At 42.1% G+C, this 21,035-nt stretch overlaps 1 protein-coding gene across 1 annotated transcript in view; it reads right to left on the bottom strand.

The window, feature by feature from the left end:
- Positions 1 to 749: 749 nt before the first annotated feature.
- Notch2 (notch receptor 2) overlaps positions 750 to 21,035 on the bottom strand; it is a 153,026-nt gene continuing 132,740 nt past the window's right edge. Inside the window, exons 23-34 of the mRNA XM_046467112.2 lie at positions 17,849 to 18,085; positions 15,617 to 15,729; positions 14,338 to 14,843; positions 12,669 to 13,016; positions 11,655 to 11,797; positions 11,264 to 11,474; positions 10,749 to 10,845; positions 8,958 to 9,126; positions 8,020 to 8,321; positions 7,101 to 7,248; positions 6,254 to 6,351; positions 750 to 5,333 (exon numbers count right to left, since the gene is read on the bottom strand). Coding sequence (XP_046323068.1) covers positions 3,945 to 5,333; positions 6,254 to 6,351; positions 7,101 to 7,248; positions 8,020 to 8,321; positions 8,958 to 9,126; positions 10,749 to 10,845; positions 11,264 to 11,474; positions 11,655 to 11,797; positions 12,669 to 13,016; positions 14,338 to 14,843; positions 15,617 to 15,729; positions 17,849 to 18,085 — 3,761 coding nt within the window. The 3' untranslated portion in view covers positions 750 to 3,944. The remainder of the gene's footprint in view (positions 5,334 to 6,253; positions 6,352 to 7,100; positions 7,249 to 8,019; positions 8,322 to 8,957; positions 9,127 to 10,748; positions 10,846 to 11,263; positions 11,475 to 11,654; positions 11,798 to 12,668; positions 13,017 to 14,337; positions 14,844 to 15,616; positions 15,730 to 17,848; positions 18,086 to 21,035) is intronic.

Here is a 21,035-nt window from a genome sequence, read left to right on the forward strand (position 1 = left end):
ATGCTGAAGTTTATATAAGAATGCTAATGCCACACATATCACAAACACCAAATATTCATGTTCAAATGTCTTACTGATTATAGGTAAATGTCCAAATGTGAACATGTTTTGTTTTAATTTTTTTTTGTAGTTGTAGATGGACAGAATACCTTTATTTTATTTGTTTATTTTTATGTGGTGCTGAGGATCAAACCCAGTGCCTCACACATGCTAGGCAAGTGCTCTGCCACTGAGCTACTGCCCCAGCCCCAAATGTGAACATGTTAACTACTTTATACACAAAATACTATTTTGTAATACTATATGCCATGTTCTACATAAAGTTTAATTTGAGGAATAATATTAGAAAACAATGGTTCTGATAACTATTTCATTATTATTTATATCTTAACAATTCTTGCTTCAACAAACACACCCCATTTCCACTGGAAGGTGCTTTGTCCTGAGCAACTGTCCACTGCTCACTGGCTGTGGTGGGAGCATTAAAGTATTATGATGCATGGAAGTATTATGACTCAGTATTATGGTGCTTCTGATTTGATGGAAAGTTTTCCCTCAAAAACATTTATTTATGAAATGATTAGAGAAAGAAGACGACAACGACAAAAAAGCAGCCCAGTTAGGCTCTGTAGGATTTACAATGAAAGGAAAACTATTTTTCTCTCACCAAATTATGACATCATGATATAATCACAAGGACAGGGATACAGGACTGGAAAAATTTTTTAAAAAATGCAATACCACTGAGCTTGACATGTAACCTTTTTATTTTGTGATAAAAATGCTTTCATATAAATTTCACCTTAACTACTTTTAGAATGAAACTTTGAAAAGCAAAAACAAAGCGTGCACTTTCCTTACCATGTATAGTCAGGAATATGCAGTCATTTTATTGGTTATTGGGTTTCTCATACACACAGATAAAATATCACTTTTAAGAGAAATTTACACAAAGAAGTTGAAACCAAACAGTTATTGGTGGGGGCCTTGGGACATATAAATGTCTCCTCCCAAAGAGTCATCACTCAATGTATTGGTTAAGGCCCACTTCCCCAAACCATGTGCCAACACGACACCACACCTTTGGTTCTTTTCTATGCAAGAATTACAAACTGGCAAATTTAACAATGATATAATGGACTGAACATCACAACTGACTGCTTACACCAAAGTCCTTAACTTCTGATCTCACTTTCCCTCTCCCACTATCATGTAAGTCAGAAAAAGATATTTAAAACAAAACACAAGTAAGAAAGAAACAACAACAACAACAAACCTATCCTCAAAGGCAGGCAGACAAGGAGTCAAAGAAAGAATGAATTTATAAAAATAAAAATAAACCAAAAACGGGGGCGGGGGGGGGGGGGGAATCTATGCATGGCATAAAAGAGTTCCATAAAATCTTGTCTCCAATTGAGAATCCAATGAGAAAGTGATTATCCATCTTACCTTCCCTTTTAGTAGAAACTATATAACTCAATGGTTCTTAAAATGTGAGATTGGTAAAACATTTGAAAGGCAGTGTTGTCCTCACCCCTGGAGCCTCTTATCTATAATGGCAGCTTTCACATTCCTTCCCCACAAACCCAAAGAGGAAAAGTATCCCAAAGAGGAAAAACATGGAAGTCAGTCTTACACTGTGCTTGGGGAAGGAGAAGGATTTAAAAGATCCAGTAACTGGATCAGAGGCTGATACTTTCAAGCAGTGGGGATATGGAGCAGGAGGGCAGTGAGGGGTAGATGTGGAGTGGTCCAGAATGGTCCATGCATCAGATAGGTGCTGGATTAATAAACTGGCCCAAGGAAAGAGTCACCATTTTGGAATGATAAAATGTTTACACACCACTAAAGTGACTGACAGAATGCTGTCATATGAAAGAATAAAACAACAAACAATCTTCATGTACCAGGTCAGAACTAATTACTTTTGTTGATTCAATGAACTTGGAGGGACGGAAAAACACTATTTGTAGACTGCCATGCCAGTGGACACAAAGGACTTCCATAGGGAGCCACAGACAGATAAATGAGGTCAGTGGGAAGCACTGGTGAACACTGCAAGGCACTGCAAGAATGAGGACTATTGTTAAACCAAAACAGAGCAGGCAATCCCTACTAATACATACAAAATGCCCCAGCAGAACTGATTTTCCAGGTGTCACAGGCATCACAGTACTGAAGTGGCAATGTGGTCGTAGGGCCAGTTATTAATTGACCCAAGGAGAAGAGGAAAAAAACCATTCTGTTTCTATAGCTGACTAAATTGGTTCTGATCTTGATGGAGAGTCAAGTCATCGAGACCATAATTCAGAGAACAGATTCGGGTGAGGTGCAATCATAATCAGAACACGAGGGTGACAATGAAAAGCATGAAATCTGTCATCATTTACAAAGTGACTCTAGCAAAGGAAAAGTCCCTGGGAAGTTTCTATATTAGTCTTCCAAAGGGCAATGTCATGACTGCTTCAGAGCAAAAGAAATGACAGCAAAAGCTGGCAAAGGCAGCCTCACAGCGGTCCCCTTGGAAACTAGTCCAACTCTCCATGTGCTGCTGAAACACAGTGCAGTGGACACAGTCCAGTGAGAACCTACTGGGTGCACTAGGAACTCAGATTGCACAGTGTGAGGGGAACTGGTAAACAGGCTCCTGCTCTCAAAGAAAAGCAGGAAACAGACTGTGATCAAAGGAATATGACTGTCACTGGGTCCCTTGAGCTGAGGAAAGTTCAGTCCTAAATGGCAAGGACAAATTGTTTGAGACATTTTCTTCTGTGGGGATGTATGGAAGGAAAGGCTCAACAGCAAAGACTGACTTCACCTGCTGGATGAGTGAGGGAAGTAGACCTATAGTCCTAAGATCCAGGACAAACAAATGTGATTCATGCTGGCAGTTGATGGGATGCTTGGTATCCCAAGTGGAGGGGCGGTAACTGCTTCTTCCAGGTAACTGCTTCTTCCATGAGTTAGCTTATGTCTTGGTCATTCCCACATTCTGGCCCTTTTTCTGGTTTCAAAAAAGGGGGGTAAGGTTATAGTACCTAGGCTTCCGAGGATAAAACTTGACACTGACTAGGTCCACAAGTAGAAAACAATTAACTCTGTATCCTTCATCCTGGTGAGCTTTCTATGCAGCTCTGCATGCAAGAAAGAGAATTAAGGTGCAGCCTCCTCAAGGGATCTCCTGCCCCCAAAATCTGTTCAAAGAAAAATATTTTGTTCCCCTTCTCTCTTGAGGAATGATATACGTAGAATGCAACATGTTCATTTTTTTTTTTACAGAAACATACTTGAAAGGTTTATGTTGAGAACCATAACCAAAGTAAACCCTGTGAGACTCCGAGAGGTGCTGAGGAAGTGGGAGGGGAAAGGGAGGATGAAGTTGCTTTCCAGGGCAGGAATGATTCAAAGCACAAAGTCTTGCCCTCTAATATGCTGGTAGGCTACAACCATGGAAAGGTGCAAAAAAGGAAAGCACCAAATGAAGCAAAAGAATTTCCAAGCTGAGAAGATGAGATAGGTCAACTTAGTCAGAATTCCAGGGCACAATTCCCAACTGGACTCTAGTGTAGAATCTTCTCATGGATGTAGCAGAAGCCCTCAGGGCTTAAAATGCAGTCCAAACTGCAAGAATGTCCAGGCTACAAAAGGCATCCATCCTATTCTCCAAACAGAAGAGAGTAAACATGGCCCCAAGGGCTGCATTCATCTTGCATTTCCATGAACTTGACTTGGTGGGCAAGAGATTAAAAGGAACCAAGTTCTTCCCCTGAAACTTTGCAGATATTCAGTGAAGCCCATAAATTGCTTCTCTGAAAAGATGGTCTTCTCTCTCCTGCCTCCAAAAGCTGGTTACAGAGATTTCTTCACTTCTCTTCCGGATGACCTTCATTTGTTCCTCAGCAGCATTCACAATAGGCAGTTCTGTCTCTGCAACGGAGGCAGACTCATGCGTAAACCTGCATATTGCTGTGCGGTGGCTCAGACATGTGTGTCCCTGGTCCCCGCTGAACTCCTCCAGCACCCCCAGGAGTAGGGCTGGTGGTCACATCTGACCAGTCAGAAGCAGAGTGGGGTGATGAGCTTGACCACTGGTCAGGAGACTCTGGGGATGGTGTCAGGTAGGGATGTTCACCCTGGAGGTGACCACCATGACTGGGTGTTCGCTCGGCAGCATTTGAGGAAGCATAACTATGCTGTGAAGGGGGTGTGGGATACTTACCCACAGAGGGTGGGAAAGGATGATAGGCTGGGAGAATGGTCTGAGCTACCTGCCCATCCTGCTGGGGCATCATGGTAGTGGGGAAGGCCACACTGGGCAAACGGGCCATTTCTGGAATCTGGTACATAGTGGGTAGGGAACCTGCAACAGCTGGAGGGCAGCTGGACTGAGGCGGGGGAGCCCCAGCTGGTTGGGCAATGCTGCCTTTGGGAATGAGCTGGAAAGTCACAATGGGGGGCAAGGGCTCCCGTGGAGTGGTGATATGCTTCCCTTCAGGTGGCCTTCCCTGGGGAGCTACACCAGGGTGGGTGCCTTCAGCAGGAGCCAGGACCATGCCAAACATCTCATTGTACTGGGTCTCATTCATCTCCACGCGGTTCATCCAATCTGATGGGACAGAGACTGGATGTAGTCTACCCAAGCTTCCCGCACTGCCACTCCCAGGGGGGACAATGTGGTGGTGGGAGAGCAACTGGCTCACAGAGGGAAGCACAGTACTAGCCCCAGGAGCCAAAGGCTGCATGTCATGCAGGTTAGAGAAAGACAGTGCATGCTGAGCATGGACTGGAGCAGCAGGGGTGGCAGTAGCCAGCATAGGGTTGGGTGAGGCCTGTAGGATTCCAGGGGATGTGATCATTGGAGAGGATGTGGTGTCAGAAACATATGTGTGAGGCGACTCTAAAGAATCAACAGGGGATAAAGTCACTGAGCTCTCAGACAGTTGGACCTTCTCACTCAAAGACTTCTTCCTCCTACTCCCCTTGGCTTCCTTGGCCTCCTTGGCAAGGTTAGGGAGGCTAGTGGGCATGGTACTCTTGGCATTGGGCCGTCTAGGCTTCTTGCCCACCGGTGTATGCTTTAGACTGAGGAAAGACCTGTTGGGCCCACAAATGACAGGTGAGAGAGCAGAAGTCAGCACGGTGCCTGGGGGACTCGGTGTCACATTGTACTCATCCAGGAGGCGCACAATGTCATGGTGCATGCGATCCCGAGCCACATCCCGGGGAAGACGATCCATGTGATCTGTGATGTCGCGATTGGCAAAATGGTCTAACAGGATCTTGGCTGCCTCATAGCTCCCCTCCCGAGCAGCAAGAAACAGAGGTGTCTCTTCCTACAGAAAAGACCCACACCAAACATTTTTAATAACACTCTTGATACAAGCAGTCTTACTGATTCTTTTTTTTTATTCAACCCCCTTAGATATATTTTCCCTAAGTGCCTCCCCCATGAGATTTTAATACCACAGGCATGCTATCTATCTACCTATGTGCTGAATGTATACCTGTGATTTATATATAAAATGTATAAGCTTATTTCACCTTTCACCAAGAGCCAATATTCCCTCCTATGGGCAGCACCTCCTCAGTGAGGAATTCATGAAATAAAACATGCCCCTGAGCCAAAGACTCACTTAAAAGAGAACTGAGCTTATCAACGTAAGGTTCTAAAAGGAAATACAGTTACAAATAAGAAAGGTAGGAAGAGAAAGAACTAAAGTAAAAATGGGAAATATGGCTGGGGTTGTGGCTCAATGATAATGCGCTTGCCTTGCATGTGTGGGGCACTGGGTTCAATCCTCAGCACCACATAAATAAATAAAATAAAGGTACTGTGTCCTACAACTAAAAAACATTAAAAACAGGGGAAAGAGTAAAAGAGAAAAGACAAAACACATGAAGAAAGAGCTAAGATAAAGGAAAAGAGGAAGCAAATAAGAGAAGATGAGTGAGGTAAGGGAAGCATGACAACTACTCAGAGGGGAAAATCAAACAGGAAAACATCATGGTATCCAAGAACAGAAAAAAAAGAACAGTAGGGAGGAAAATCAAACAAATATGAGAAAAGTGTGACTAACAGAAGAAAGGACCTTCATCAAACTCTCTGCTTGATGGGCACCCAGTTCCTGCCCAGCCTGTCTCTGTATTTTCTATACTCATCACAAAAGAAACTATTTGGAGAAAAGGGAAGGGCTTTATAAATAAGTGAGGCACTGCTATGAGCATCCTCAAACTCCCAGATTACAGACTATACCTTGTTGTCCTGCATATCTCGGTTGGCTCCATTTTTTAACAGCAAAAGAGTCGCCTCCACGTTATTGACAGCAGCTGCCCAGTGAAGGGCAGATTTTCCTTCAGAAGAAAAACATTTTTATAAGCATCCTACTCCTTTTAAAAGGAAGCACCAATTGACTTGTACAGGGAAACCCTGAACTCCCTAGATATCAGCAGGAAGCCAGTTATCCGTGGGGCCCGACAGAGAAGAAAGTAATATCTTCCTTTCCCTCTATTCTAGGAAGACTTCAATATAGGCTTCCCAGCCATTAGACAGAGGCAGGTAACATGTGGTATCCATGACCTCCACATAATAGAATCTACCCTTCACAGACTGAAGACCTGCTCACAGACTGAAGACCTCCCCTCCTATGAAATAAACTCTAATACATTTTTCTATCAAGAGTGGTGTACCAGGGCTGGGGTTGTGGCTCAGCGGTAAAGTACTCACCTAGATGTGTGGGTTCGATCCTCAGCACCACATATAAATAAATAAAAAATAAAGGTATCGTGTCCAATTACAACTAACACATAAATATTAAAAAAAAAATGGTGTACCTAAGGAACCCACACAGGTGAACCTTTCATGAGCCTTCTTTGAGGCTCGAAAACCCTATAAAAAGTCTCCCTTTTCACATAATTTAGGGACCCCTACTTGCCCAGGGCTCTGAACATGATGTAGTGAAGAAGAATGAATGAATTCATAAATGAAAGAATGGGTCAATCTCTAATGGATTCGGATCAGAGAAGGATTAATAATTAATGATTCTCCTCCTTAGAGGCACGGTTTGCAGGTAAGAATCCCAATTCCTGCGTCTTGTCCCTACCATGGTCATCCACTGCGTTTACATCTGCTTGGCAGTTGATCAACTCTGCCACCATTCCCTCTACAGCCAGGCGGGCAGCCAGGATCAGGGGTGTAGTACCATCGTTCATTCTGGCATCCAGATCAGTTACTCGGTTGCGAATCAGAATCTAGAAGAGGAGTACAGAAAACAGTCACTTGGAGAGGAAAAATAATGAAACTAAGAGAATAAGAGCCAGAACTGAGGCAAACCTGTAAGTTCCTAAAGGGTAGGTAGAGACTTGTTATTTTTGTGTCCAAGATTCTACCATGGTCAACCAATGATATTTGTTAAATGAAAGGATGAAAAAAAGTAATTAAAAAAAAAAGAAAGGATGGATGAACTAACAAATGACTCATCAAGACATAATGGCCCACATAAAGTGAGGTACCTCTACTTTCTAAGGAAAGCAGAGAAATGTGGGGAAGTATCACAACTTCAATTACAGTATACAGACAAAGGAGATTTAGAATGCTTCTAATGTCCTCAAAAGGCTAAAATAAAGGGGCATGAGGAGAACACTGTCAAGTCAGATTAAGAAAAGTGCCAATGAGCAGCTGGAAACCCAGAGAGCTAGGGCAGTTAACACCAGTCAAAGGCTTTAGAACAGGTTTCATTCCCTTCTGATCTGTGCATTTAGAAGCATCTTTGCACATCAAAATATTGCTAAGAATCAGAAGACTGGTACAACCTGCTGTTAGTTCTGTCACTATATAGCTAGCTAGAGCAGGTCAGTTGGCTCGCCTCTCTTTTCTTTCTTTCCCATCTAGCAAGCATGACTAACCTCTTGAAAACTTACTGAATGATTTCAATTAGATATTAAATGCCTAAACAAAAATAAAATATTGTAGATCCATAACAGATTTTCATTATCCAAACCCATTCTTTTTGGCTTCTTTACCTGGAAGACACCTTGGGCATCAGCTGCCACTGCAGCATGGAGAGGACAGCGGCCCATGTTGTCCTGGGCATTGGCATCTGCACCTGCATCCAGGAGGCGCTTGGCAGCATCAGCCCTTGAGTAGCGGGCTGCAAGATGCAGGGCCATCTCACCGGTCCGGTCTGTCTGGGCCTGAAGGCTGGCACCCTGGCAAACCAAGTCTGTGATGATGTTGGCAGAAGAGTCCTCTGCATCTTCATCTTCATCACTCAAATCTGAGCTGCCTCCTCGGAGAGAAGCCAACATCAGTGGGGTGCACCCATCTGCAGAAGAGGAAAGTTCCAGAAAGTATTCAATGAATAGAAGGAAGTTAACCCTATTGTTGGAATACTTCTATTTGAGTAACATTATGTTTAGGGGAAGTCAATTTCTTGTATTTCTTGTAATAACTGGTGATAAGTTCTATATTTTTCACCAGCTTTTCCTCTGATACTGTCTTTTCTGTAAAGAATAATGGGAATGAAAGAGCCTTCTGAGCTGGCAGCTCTTCTCTAAGTTAAATAAGCTTCTCTGTTCAAGTTTAAGTGCTAGCCTAATTTAAACTGGACAACATTTTACAATATCCAATATTAATAGAATTATATACATAAGGTAGGAACTAAACTAATTCTCTGTCCTTTGCTTTGGGGTACTATTTTTGTATCCTTGGAGAATCAAATCCATTTAATCAGCCTATTTCTTCTCAACATGCTTTATATACAGCAATGTGAAATACTTCCCTTTCTTATGAGTCCGTAAGTTCTACATGCCTGTATTCCTTAAACAATCATTTCCTCAAGCTGATTCTATACCCATGAAATTGGCAGGGGGCATATGGCCAAATGAAACAAACATAGGACAATCATACAGAGCCAAGGCAGGCACTGCCTAGTGAAGTGGGAAAGGCTTGAGGTACTAACCTGGGCCCCGGACATTCACGTCCAGCACATCTACCTCCTCCTCAGCCTGAGGAGGAGTGAGAGCCAGTGACGGTGTTCGACGAATGTCTGCAGCTTCAAGGTGCTGCTGTGTCCATGGCCGTCGATCAATGGGGTCATCATCTTCTGAGAGCAAAGCCTCGTCTTCAGCCTAGGAGGGGAAACAATACTTCCTACCAATCTGACTCCCAGTAGAAGCTGCTGACTGCTGGTCTAGTCTCCCACAATTTCTTTTAACTTCCATCCAGTTTTCTATCTCTTCCTGCTTGTTATGGTTTAGATATGTATTCCCCAAAAGCTCATGTGTAAGTCAGTGAAAGAAGGTTTAGATTTGGGGAGGTTGGTCCCTGGGGACATGCCTTTGGGGTATATATTTTGCCATTGTTGAGCAGAACTCTCTCTCTCTGTTTCCTGGTGTAATGTCTTAAGCTGTGTCCTTCCATCACACTTCAACCATGATGTTCAGTCTCACCTTGAGCCCCAAGGAATAGGGCTGACCCAATGAATTCAGCCGGCAGTCTAAGGACTGAAACCTCTGAAACCATGAGCCCCCAAATAAACTTTTCCTCCTCCAAAATTGCTCTTGTCAGGTCTTTTAGTCAAGCAGTGAAAAAGCTAACTGATACACTGCTCCGATCCTCTATATCATTCATCACTTCAGCTATCCACTGCTTTCATGATGTGGTTCCTGCTCAGCTCTCCTGCATTATCTTGATAATTCTCCCCACCTCTTCATCCCAAGCTCAACATACTCTTGCTTTTGGCCCCTGCCCTGTGTCCTTCCCTCTGCCTGCTATGGTTTTTCCCCCATTCTTTGTTTGACTAACTGCTACCTACCCTTCAAATAAAAATTAATTCCTCTTGTAGGTGAGTGTCATTTTAGCACACTCTGTTTACCGTTACTTCACTGAGTATGTGAAGTGTTTACACGTACTATGTGACAGTCTCTACCAGAATGGACAGGTCTTGAGAAGTGGGAATTAGCCTTTTTCCCAATATAGTATCCAGCATAGAATAAGCACTCAGGAAAATATTGAAGAATAATAATACTGATGATAATTTAAAAGTAGCTACCCTTTATGACTTCTTAGTATATGATAGGAATTAGGTAAGGTATATTGCTATATTATCTTCAAAGCAACTCACAGAGGAAAGAGTTATTATATCCCCATTCTAAAGAGAAGAAGAATTAAATACAAAGAGGTAAGATAACTTGCTAGCTACTAAGCAGCAGACTTTTGGACTTGAATCCAGTTCTGGCCAGGACTGCACCATACCTGGCTGCTGGCCACATGTAGCTAAGGATGTGCAGTCTCCTTCCTCACATCTGCCTCCACCCAATCTACCTCTTGCTCTGTGAGGTTTTAGTTTCCTGGGCTCAAGATATGGAGCCTCTAAAGCCTGTAGCCACTGGCTTTCTTTACTGTTAATTCCATCTTTTCTTACAGAAGAGGTGCCCAAAGAGATCTAGTCATGAAAGAAACTGATCACACAACAGTTCTGACTCAACTAACAGTATGATACGAAGGAAGAAAGCATGTTTTATTATTTTTAGAAGGTCATGAAAACCTTCTAAAATGACCAGGTAACCCAAGGTCATTAATGTCCTAAGTTTCCCTCTGTTTGTGAGAAGCTGAGAGAGCCACCTGTCTGGGCAACACATAAACGTGACCACCTTTTCCTTCCACTTAGAACACTCTAGAACAAATAATAGAAATTTGAAAAGTGATCCGGTGATGACTGATGATGGTGGTTTTACTGCAGCCAGCTTACCTTGGCTTTCTTTGGCTGGGGTCCTTCATCATCCATCCAATGTTCACTTGTTCCTGAACCAATTAGATTAGCCTCTGACACTTGCACTGAGAGATTTCTGATACGATCATAAAGAGGAGAAACAAAAACAGAGGTTACAGCATTAATAAATATAGTGGTTTTAAACACTTTCCCCACTTACTTCTAAGGGTAATCTCTGACATAAGGGTCATGGGCCAGAGAGTTATGACATTTCAGAGTACCCATCTTTTCCCTTCCCACTGAGAAAGAGCTTACAACAAAAGTGTGCCCCCACATAGAAGCTGAGCACCATGTGACAGCACAGAGTGCTTTCACATGACTACACCTGCAGACTCTGACACTATAGTTTCAGTCACTCATGGGTCATTCAGAACCCTGTTCATTGTGATTAATGGCCAGAGCTTAGAATTTAAAAATCATGATTCAATAAGACATGCTTTTCTATTCTTTCTGCTTATTACTATGGATAGTGGCTTGTTGGCCAACCCTCTTACTTCAACCCCACGGCATCCTGTCCCACTGGCTCACGACGCTTGTGATTGCTGGAGTCTCGCCGCAGGGTGAAACCTTCAGGCAGCCAGAGGGAGCCATGCTTACGTTTTCGTTTTGCCATGATTACCCCCAGTAGCATAATGAACAAGATAATGACAACAGCAACAGCAATTAGATAAAGTAGCTGAGTGCGTCTTGGAAGCTGGGATTCACCTGAAAGTCCAGAGAAACGGATATTGTTATATAAACCATCGACCTCTTGATAGCAACCTGAAGTTCATTTAGAGGGCCATTTGACCTCTCCACCCGAAAAATAGAAGGTTGCACATTGAAAAGTGTGCCCCTAGGGATGTCTGTCCCCAAACCTTTCCCCTTAACACCAATGCCACTCACTGACAACAGACACAAGAGGGTACGATAGGGTCCCCTGGATGGCATGAGAAGCCAGCAGAGCTGCTGCTGCATCCGTGTTCTTGAAGCACTGGTCTGAGTCTTGAACACACTGGCGGTTGTCAATTTCCAGAAACACCTGAGAGCTGTGGGATGCCATGGGCAAAAAGGAAGAAAGGAAATGGAAGGTAGAATAGGGAGTTCCGGCAAGTTGAGTCAGAAGGGTTATATAAACTTTATTTCCTCCTCTCAGCATCAGACTGTTCACCTCTAGGATGCTGCCTTCAGAAAGATCTCAGAAACTAGGACACTGTCCCTTCAGATCCTAAACACTTATTCCCACCAAAAGAATGTCTCACCTTCCTTAGTCTGGCTGCCCTAAGGCTTCTGGCTGAGGCAATGAAAGCTAAGTGAGGAAGCTGGGGAGGCTGGCCTTCAGTGCCCTCCTCTCAAAGGCTTCAGTGGTCTTCTTCCATCCCTTCCCACCTATTTGGTGGCACTGAGTGCTACACTAAAAGCATGCCCCTGCACATTTGAGGCCCTACTACTCCCATATTTTTATATTCATATTTCATTAGCTGAAGGGTTGAAAAAATTGTGGGATATACCAACAAATAGTGGGGTATGAATGACAGATTATTGCCCTTGTCAAAGATTATTAAGATTATTGCCCTTGTCAAAGAGACATGTCATAAGTAAAAAGTCTTGTAAATAACTCAATGACTAATATAAGAGAGGAGTTGCTAATAAAGGGTTTTGAGGCAACTCTGGAAAAAAGTTAGGTATTCCAGCATTTGAGAAGGCCTCTCCAACATCCTGCCTTCCACTTACTTGAGTCCACCTGCTTTTTCAAGATCAGGGCAAATCTTTATCCTTAAACAAAAGTACTGGGATAATGGGCTTTTCTATTTGCCTAAGCTTTGCACTTTTATAGGCTGAGTTATAATTTCTGCTGTATCTCAAAATGCTCAGCTTTCCAGAATTCACCTTTAACAAGTTCAGAAACCAGATACCTACCCAGCCACCTCTTGTTCCTGCTCATCAGGGAGAGACCTGCGTGTTATCTTCTGCTTCTTCATGGCAGCTGACTTCTCACCATAATAGGGGTATACCATGAGGGCCCCCTGTGAGTCCCGTTTAATGCGCAGATTGGTGTGGAGAAGGGTGCCCAGTGCCCGCAAGAAGCTGCGGGCATCCTGGAGCAGTTGTTCAGGGGGCATCAACACCACAATGACCAGGGTACCCTCTGCCAGGTTCTCGGGCCGATCAGCAGCACAGTCCAGCCCATCCCAGCCACACTCCTCACTATTGCATCCCTGGTCACAGTGGTTGTCTTTGAAGTGGTCTGCACAGTACTTATCATACCTAAGCAAAAAAGAGAGAGAACAGGGAAAGGGGTTCAAATTAGACAGAGCTCCATTTTGTTTTCCACTTGGAACTACTGTGGATTTTGCTACCCATCTTTTGTGGCCTGTATCAGGACCCATATGGCCTGCGAAGCCTTCTTTGAATTTTCTGTCATTGACACTGTGGAGTGCATACAGTCTATGCCTGACTGTATTACAGACTGTTCCTTAAATGGGGAACAACACTGTGCACATTAGGCAGTATGGGTTTAGGGGCTCCTATGCAACTCACACTCTTGCTCATTCAGATTTTTAACCAAAGCTGCACATGTGAAACCAAAGTCAACCTGGTTAATGTTTCCTCTTCTTTGTATCCACTGCTCCCCTTAAATGAGGTACAAAGAGCCTTAGAAAGTAAAAGGTGCCAAAGATGGTTCTAGACCCTGAACCATCAAAGGCTGACAGAGAACCAGTGTGGCCCGTTTCTTTCCCTCTCAGGAGCGACCGCAACTGCGGAAAGTAAGCAGGGGAAGGGGGTGTTCCATAGAGGATACCAGATCTAACTCATATAATCTCTTTCAAATACTGGGAAAAGGAATTAGGACCCCCAAACATAAATGTTCACAATCATTTGCTACATTCTCTTCTCCCACCCCTACCCCCATCCCTTGATAACTCTATCATCTGGTACAATTTGCCATGTAGCTCAGTGAAAAGAGTAGGAGTCATTGGTACTGTGTGTGCTTTTGGAAAGTTCTTTAACCTTTGATACCTCAGTTCTCTCATATATGAAAGATCATTAACAATACCTATACCTCACAAAGATTATTGAGAATTAACTAGGGCTAGATGCAATGGTTAATAGGAGAATACAACACAGACCATAAAGCATTCTCTAAATGGAACAGAGAGCAGGAATCTTAAAAGACCTAATCTAGCTCATGTTTTCAGATAAATTTAGATGTAGAAAACCAGTCTAAGGGAAAGGAATTGGTGAAGAGAGAGAGGTACAGACCTTTTCATCCGTCCTGTAGGCAGGTTACTTGAGAGGCTGCCTAAGGGTAGGAAATAACACTTCCAAATGTTATTTCCCCCCAAAGGTCAAAGAGCAGCAGGTGAGAAGGCAAAGACAGGCAAAGAAAGGATGGTTATGCAACGAGCATTCCTGGCCCTCTGTCAGCGAGGGAGAGCGCAGGGTGGCTGTGACGAGACAAGGCTGGCACCATCTGAAAAGCGGAGGCAGCTTGGGTGGAAGCACTGGAGTGGTTAGGAGCAAGAACGAGAAATCAAGAAGTGTTAGTGACAGTCCCTTCAGCTTCTGCAGAGCCTGGAGCCCTTACTTGCACGTCTTGCTGTTCCCTTGGCATTCGAAGTTGTCAAACAGGCACTCAGCTGTGTTGCACAGCTCATCACACTGGTTGTTGATGTAGTCCCAGCAGGGAAGCGGGGAGGAGCAGTTGGCCCAGGGGTTCTCCATGGTGAGGGAACAGTCACCTCCATCCCACTGGCAGGCATGGCTGTTGCAGGCCTCATCACAGACGCCATCCCGAGCTTTGTCAGTGCAGTACTGACTCAGGCAGGTGGCAGGAGGAGTGCTGGTGGGGGCCGTGTAGAGTTCACAGTGGCTGCCCCAGAATGGTGGAGAGCAATGGCAAGAATAATAAGGAGACTGGCGCTGTGGGTAGCAGCTGCCCCCATGCTGGCAGGGGCTGCTGGCACAGCCCGATTCACAGTCCTGGGGATTGGGGCAGAAGCAGCGGGGTCCTGAGGCAGTATGCACACATTGCTCCCCTTTTCTACACTTCACCTGTCCGCAGCTGCTCTGGCATCTTGCCCCGGAGAAGCCCTGTGGAAGGTGGTGAAGAAATGAGGATGGCAGGCATACCTAAGACTTGCCCTATTCTTGCTTAGATCCCTTCATATAGCATCCTCATCCTAGTTCGAGGAGCCAGTGGGTAAGAGCTGAAGGTTCCATGAGATTAATGTAGAATTCTCTTACTTACTTCTTACTTCTAGAAATTAAGTCCACCTTCTCTAATCATTATTAGATCATTTCTACAATGACTTTGGGTAGGGGTGGGGCATTTTTTTGGAAGTTTTGAATCCCTAGAAGACTTCCACATCTTATCTTATTCTTGTACTTCCTGCTCAGCCCAAGTCAAGGTTACTAGTCAGGTTTCTTTTGGTTGTCTCCACACACATAATGACTTCTCTTTTAGGGAACTTTCAGCCTTTGGCAGTGGCAAGAGTTTGCACAACAAATGGCTGAAATTAAGCTGCTTTCTACTTTAAGGAACAACATAAGCAGAATAGAGTTTCACCCAACCTGGGCAGTAAGACTGCTCTGGCATGGAACCACAGAGCCAGTGACAATACCTCTATTTTAAGGGGACATTCCATCACTTCTTGTGGTTTTCCCTTAGTGTTCCAAAGGGAAACTTTTAGTCATAGAATGGGAAGCTCATAGTTTCTGGGAAAGTCTAAAGTGCTTTCTTCTGAAGGAGGTGAAATTGAGAACACTCCCCATTAAGGAACTTGAAAAACCCAGATTTAATCTCAGTTTTGTCATAAATCATATGGAAGAGAGAATGTTCTTTAAATCAGCATCAGGCCACTCACTGGAGGACAGCGACAAATGAAGCCATCAGGTACATTGCTGGCCACAGCACAAGTCCCTCCATTCAGGCAAGGCATCTGAGGACACACATCCATGAAGGTTTCACAGTGACGGCCTCAAGGCAGGGGAAAAAACAATAACAACACAGTTTTAAAAGGCAGAAATAGTAAGGTCAAGTTACTGAACAGAACCCCACTGGGATGGGAATCAGCCACAGACTGAGAAAGAGGTATGAGAATTCAGTTCTAAGCCTCCAGGGGTATGAGAAGGCAAGACATTTGATGGACCTCAACATGATGCCCTCACTGGCTCACACCAGTTCCTTCATCTGTCTCATCTGTACAATAAAGCACAAGCAGCCACATCCCCAAACCAAACCCTAAAAGGATGCATATGAGAAGTGACTCTAATTACCAACTTCTGTTCAACAAACTTTTTACCCCATTTTGTTATATTTCTACTTCATAAGAGAATCTACACCAGGACCAATGTACCTAACCAGGCATTGACAGTTTACAGAGAATTTCTATCTATGAGGTCTCTTTTCAATTATTTTGGCATTTCTGTAATTTGACTGGTCTTACCCTAAAATACAGCTTCATTTTCCCAGAGTTAATTTTCTCTAGAAATATTTCTAAGCCAAAGGACATCTGGCTCCACCAGAAAGTGAACCAGGCAACTGGAATCATAGAAGGGACATGGGGCTCAGCTGAGGTCTCTTGGCAAATAGTAGGAGATGGGCTCATCTGGACTATGGTCATTTCGATTTTTTAAAAAATTAAAATAGTAGCACTTTTGGCCATTTAGAATTAAGAAACCAGAGTTACAAATGTTTGACTCTCCAAATCACAGTGGCAGACACTGACCAAGAACAGGTATCACACAGACACAGTACTCAGGGGTCTGCTGTTCTCTCTCTCAGCAACAACATCTCACTGCTATTGCAGTTCAAGGGGTTCCTTTCATTCACAAGTGTGGAATAAGCACAAACTCTACTTCCTGGCAGTGGAATAATCATTCAAGGTGGTTCTCTATACCTTTCTTCTCTGTTTTCCCCTTCCTTTGTATGCTTGTCATTGTTTCCAGGTAAAAAACATCCGCAGAGGCAATGAAAGAAACTGGAGCCATCTTTGCTTCTCTGACTTCCCAAGCACACTGGGGCCAATATGAGCCTGTAGACAGACTATTCATATTCTTTCCATGCCCCACACTGACTCAATAAGTAGACTGTTTCTTTTTTTTTTTTTTTTTTTGCGATTATAGCATCCAGATAGCTTCCATATTTCAAAGTCCCTCCCATTCTTTGTAAAATTCCAAGATTATTTAAGGCAGCATATCTTTAAAACTGAAAGGAAAGAACGAAGAAAGGGAGAGAGGCAGTGAAGTAAGGAAGAAAGGATGAAGAGAAGAAGGGAATGAGGAGAGGAAAGAAGGGAGAAGGCCGGCTAGAGATGGGTTGGGGATGCAGTAGTATCCCACTTGCCAAATGACTAGTAAATAGACTACTACAGCCTATCATCTGACTCTCAGGGCATGATAACATACTCAACATGGGAGCTACAACTACAGACTCCAGAAAATGCAAGACAGATTTAAATCTGGGTATCTGGTGATCTAGCCACATCTAAATGCATTCAACTATTTTTAAGTCCCCCAAAGTCACCATGCTGCCCTTCTTTAGAAGTGGACTAATAAGTGCTGTGATAAATTCCCTATACTGAGGCAGGGCTTGGTCATCATTATATCCTGTGGTGGAAAAAAATAAAGCTTGAGAAAAGACTAGGAGCGAGGCCAAGCCTTAGCAGGGCAGGGCATACTTGTGACTACTTGTGACTACTGCAGCTTTCTTGTTCCTACTCTGATCCACTGATTTTTGGCTAAACATCCCAGTTCAGACCCACTCTCTTAAGCATCTAAGAAGGTCCTAAACTCTTCTGAGTCCTGATGGCAGTGAAAGAACTACCCAGTAATTCAAGTCATTAAATGTCAAAGGAGGCAGGACCAGGGAACCAGTGTTAGATATAAGATTCCTGAAAACAAAATACTCTTTTACTCAGATGAAGAGTTCTGGGGCTGTATGGTAATGATGGTAGAACTGCAATCTTAAACTGAGCTGGTCATTTTTGTACATAAGAAAAGCTTCGCTTGGCTCTAGAATGAGTCACACCATGCTGAACCTGCTCACCAAGGCCCTCTGCGGGGCAGAGTGGCCAGGGGGCTGGAAAGGTTCTCACCAGTGAAGGCATTACGGCAGACACACAGATAGTCATTGGTAAGCTGTATGCAGTCCAGGCTGCCCTCAGAGTTGCAGGGGTTGGAGAGGCACTCGTTGATGTCCCCCTCACACCGCTCTCCAGCAAAGCCAGGCAGACAACGACAACTGTAGCCCCCAATCCTGTCCACACACTGACCACCATTAAGGCAATGGGGGCCTCCAGCACAGTCATCAATATTCTCTTCACAAAGTAGGCCTGGAGGAGAGAGAGGAGAGGGAAAGAATTATGAAAGTCCTTTAACCACTGCTCTCTAGCAAAAGACAACCATCCTTATTGGGATTTTCACAATTAATGAGATTACTCTTCTTCTAGGAGTGGAACCTTTTAGGTTGGACAGGGCAAAGCACACTCTTGGTCCAAGACAGCTACCACCTTCCTGGTGAGCAGCATGGGAAAAAGAAAGAATATATTAGGGCCTCACATAATCTCTCCCACATGACCCAAAGAAGTAGAACCTTATAGAATAGGTACTATTATTTGTTCCATCTCAAAGGCAAAAAAAGCAGCTCAGGAAAGACTCAATAATTTTTCACTAATTTATTAATTTTAATTTAAAATATAAAATTAGTTTAAAACAATATAATTTAGTAAATACACAGATGATAGCTTTGTAAAGATATTGGTTAAATTGAAGCTGCATTGAGTGATAAATATTTTCAAGTTTTTAGTTAAAATAATAAAGGAGAAATATCCTGATGAGAGTTCAAAGGTTATTCTAGCTAAAACAGAACTTTAATGTACAGTAGGTGTAAATGAGTCATCTCACATGAATATCTTCAAACATATTTTTGAAAGAAAGAAAAAAAAACAAAAAAAATCAATGACTCTTTCATGGTTAATCTCAGAAGTTACAAAAGAAAAAGATTTCTATATTCCTGTTGCTTGCATTTATAGTTTCATTAGTATAAGCAAGACTTAAAAAAGAATAAAATGCAAAATAAGGCTCCATATTCAATAGCAACTGCAAAAGATGCAAAATATAAAGAATAATCTTAACAAGAACATGCTGTCCTAAATGAAAACAACTTTTAAAAATGTCCTGAGAGACACAAAAGGAGACCTGAATAAATGAAAAGATACACTATGATTTGGGTAGGAAGATGCTTCATTATAAAGTTGGTTTCTCTATACTAACTCATAAATTTATGTGACCCCAATAACAATTTACCAGCAGAATTTTTTAAAATAGACAAACTAATTTTAAAATTATATAGAAAAATAAACTACAACAAGGAAAATATACAGAATATCCTTAGTAATTAAAACAAAGTTGCTGGTGAATTAATAGCACAATAAAACAAAAAAAATACTCCAAACACAGGGGAATTTAGAATTTGATAAAAGTGACATCTCAAATCATTGTGTAAAAGATCAAATATTTAGTAAATTATATTAGGACAAATCAGCAGTAATACGGAAAAAGTGCTTCAGTATTTCAGCTTTATTAAGAAAATATATGAGGGCTGGGGTTGTGGCTCAGTGGCAGAGCGAGCACTCGCTTGGCACATGTGGGGCCCTGGGATCGATCCTCAGCACCACATAAAAATAAATAAAATAAAGGTATTGTGTCCAACTACAACTAAAAAATAAATATTAAAAAATGATAATTCCTTTATAACCAGAAAATGGGGAAGGTATTGCTAACTATGACTCAAAATCCAGATGCCAGGTGCTAAGGCTGTGGCTCTGTGGTAGAGTGCTTGCCTAGCATGTGTGAGGCACTGGGTTCAATTCTCAGTTTGGCATATAAATGAATAAAATAAAGGTCCATTGACAACGAAAAAGTATTTTTTTTTTAATTCAGATGCTATGGAAAAGCATTACAAACTCACTCTGATTAAAAATAAAAAGACTTCATGAAAAAAATCACAACAAAGAAAAATGAAAATATAAAAAACAAGTATAATGAGAAAATATTTTCATTTTATATCAGAGATCACTAATTTTTATAAACTATTAAGATCAATAGCATAATGGGAAAAGGGGAACAGATTAACATCAGATAAATAACAGGAATAAAGAAAACTAAATGACTCTTAAAATGTGAATATGTTCAACGATTTGGAGAAGAAACTGGTTTGCTGATACACTGTTATTCAGCAATATCAGCTAAAATTACAAATGCACATATATCCAATCCAGCAATTCTATTTCTAAAAAATTATATGTATGCAAGATAATCCAAATATCTATTACTAGGGCACTGGTTAAGTGAAATATGGTACACCAATAAAGGGAATTCTACATCATTAAAAAAGTTTGAGAAAGTTCTATATTTTGATATGAAAATATCTCCAAGTTAAAAATGTGTCCAACTTCAAAGTTAAAAATATTTGACTTCCATGTACAAAAAGACATTCTTTTCTTATTTTAATTTTTATTTATTTATTTATTTGTGGTGCTGGGGACTGAACCCAAGGCCTTGTGTATGCAAGGCAAGTACTCTACCAACCGAGCCATATCCCCAGCCTCATAAAGACATTCTGAAGAATACTTAAGGAAAAAAAAAAGACACCCTAGAAAGACACACAAGAAACTAAAAGTGATAATTACTTGTTTGTGACACAAGGAGAACTCAGCATGGAGGGAGAGGGACAAGGATGGGAAGATGTGTTTTACTACATGTTTTTTCTATGTACATGTATACATTTTTGTCTATGTCCATGTGCATATTTTACTTTATCACCTATTTAGAAGTTAAATGAAAATAAAGTAAAAACAAAACTGATATGTGCTTTTGAGTCTCACAAAATATTTGATATTTAGCAACTGAGAATATGTTAACATAAATACCCAGTCTCCCATCAGAATGGAACTACCAGTAATGAACAGATCTAAAAAATGAAAATAAATGCAACTTTGGCCTAAAGCAAAATAGTAGGGATGGGCAGAACTGTTACAGTTAGTTCTCAAACTAAACAACTAAAAATGTATCCAGGCCAGGATCCAAAGTTGAAAAGGATAGCAAATTAAAAACAGGCATTGTGGTAACTCTCATAATGATGTTATGGAACTTGAGTCTCCTGATATATTCGCCAATTGCCAGATAAGTCAGGATAAATACTGTTCCACACATCTAAACAAGCAAATGTGGTATAATAATTAAATATTAACTAGGATAAACTCAAAGAGATCCACACCAGCA

The sequence above is a fragment of the Marmota monax genome, unplaced genomic scaffold (assembly GCF_021218885.2).
Source record: "Marmota monax isolate L192 unplaced genomic scaffold, Marmota_monax_Labrador192_F-V1.1 WCK01_AAM20220418_F8-fsc00181, whole genome shotgun sequence".
NCBI classification, from domain to species: domain Eukaryota; kingdom Metazoa; phylum Chordata; class Mammalia; order Rodentia; family Sciuridae; genus Marmota; species Marmota monax.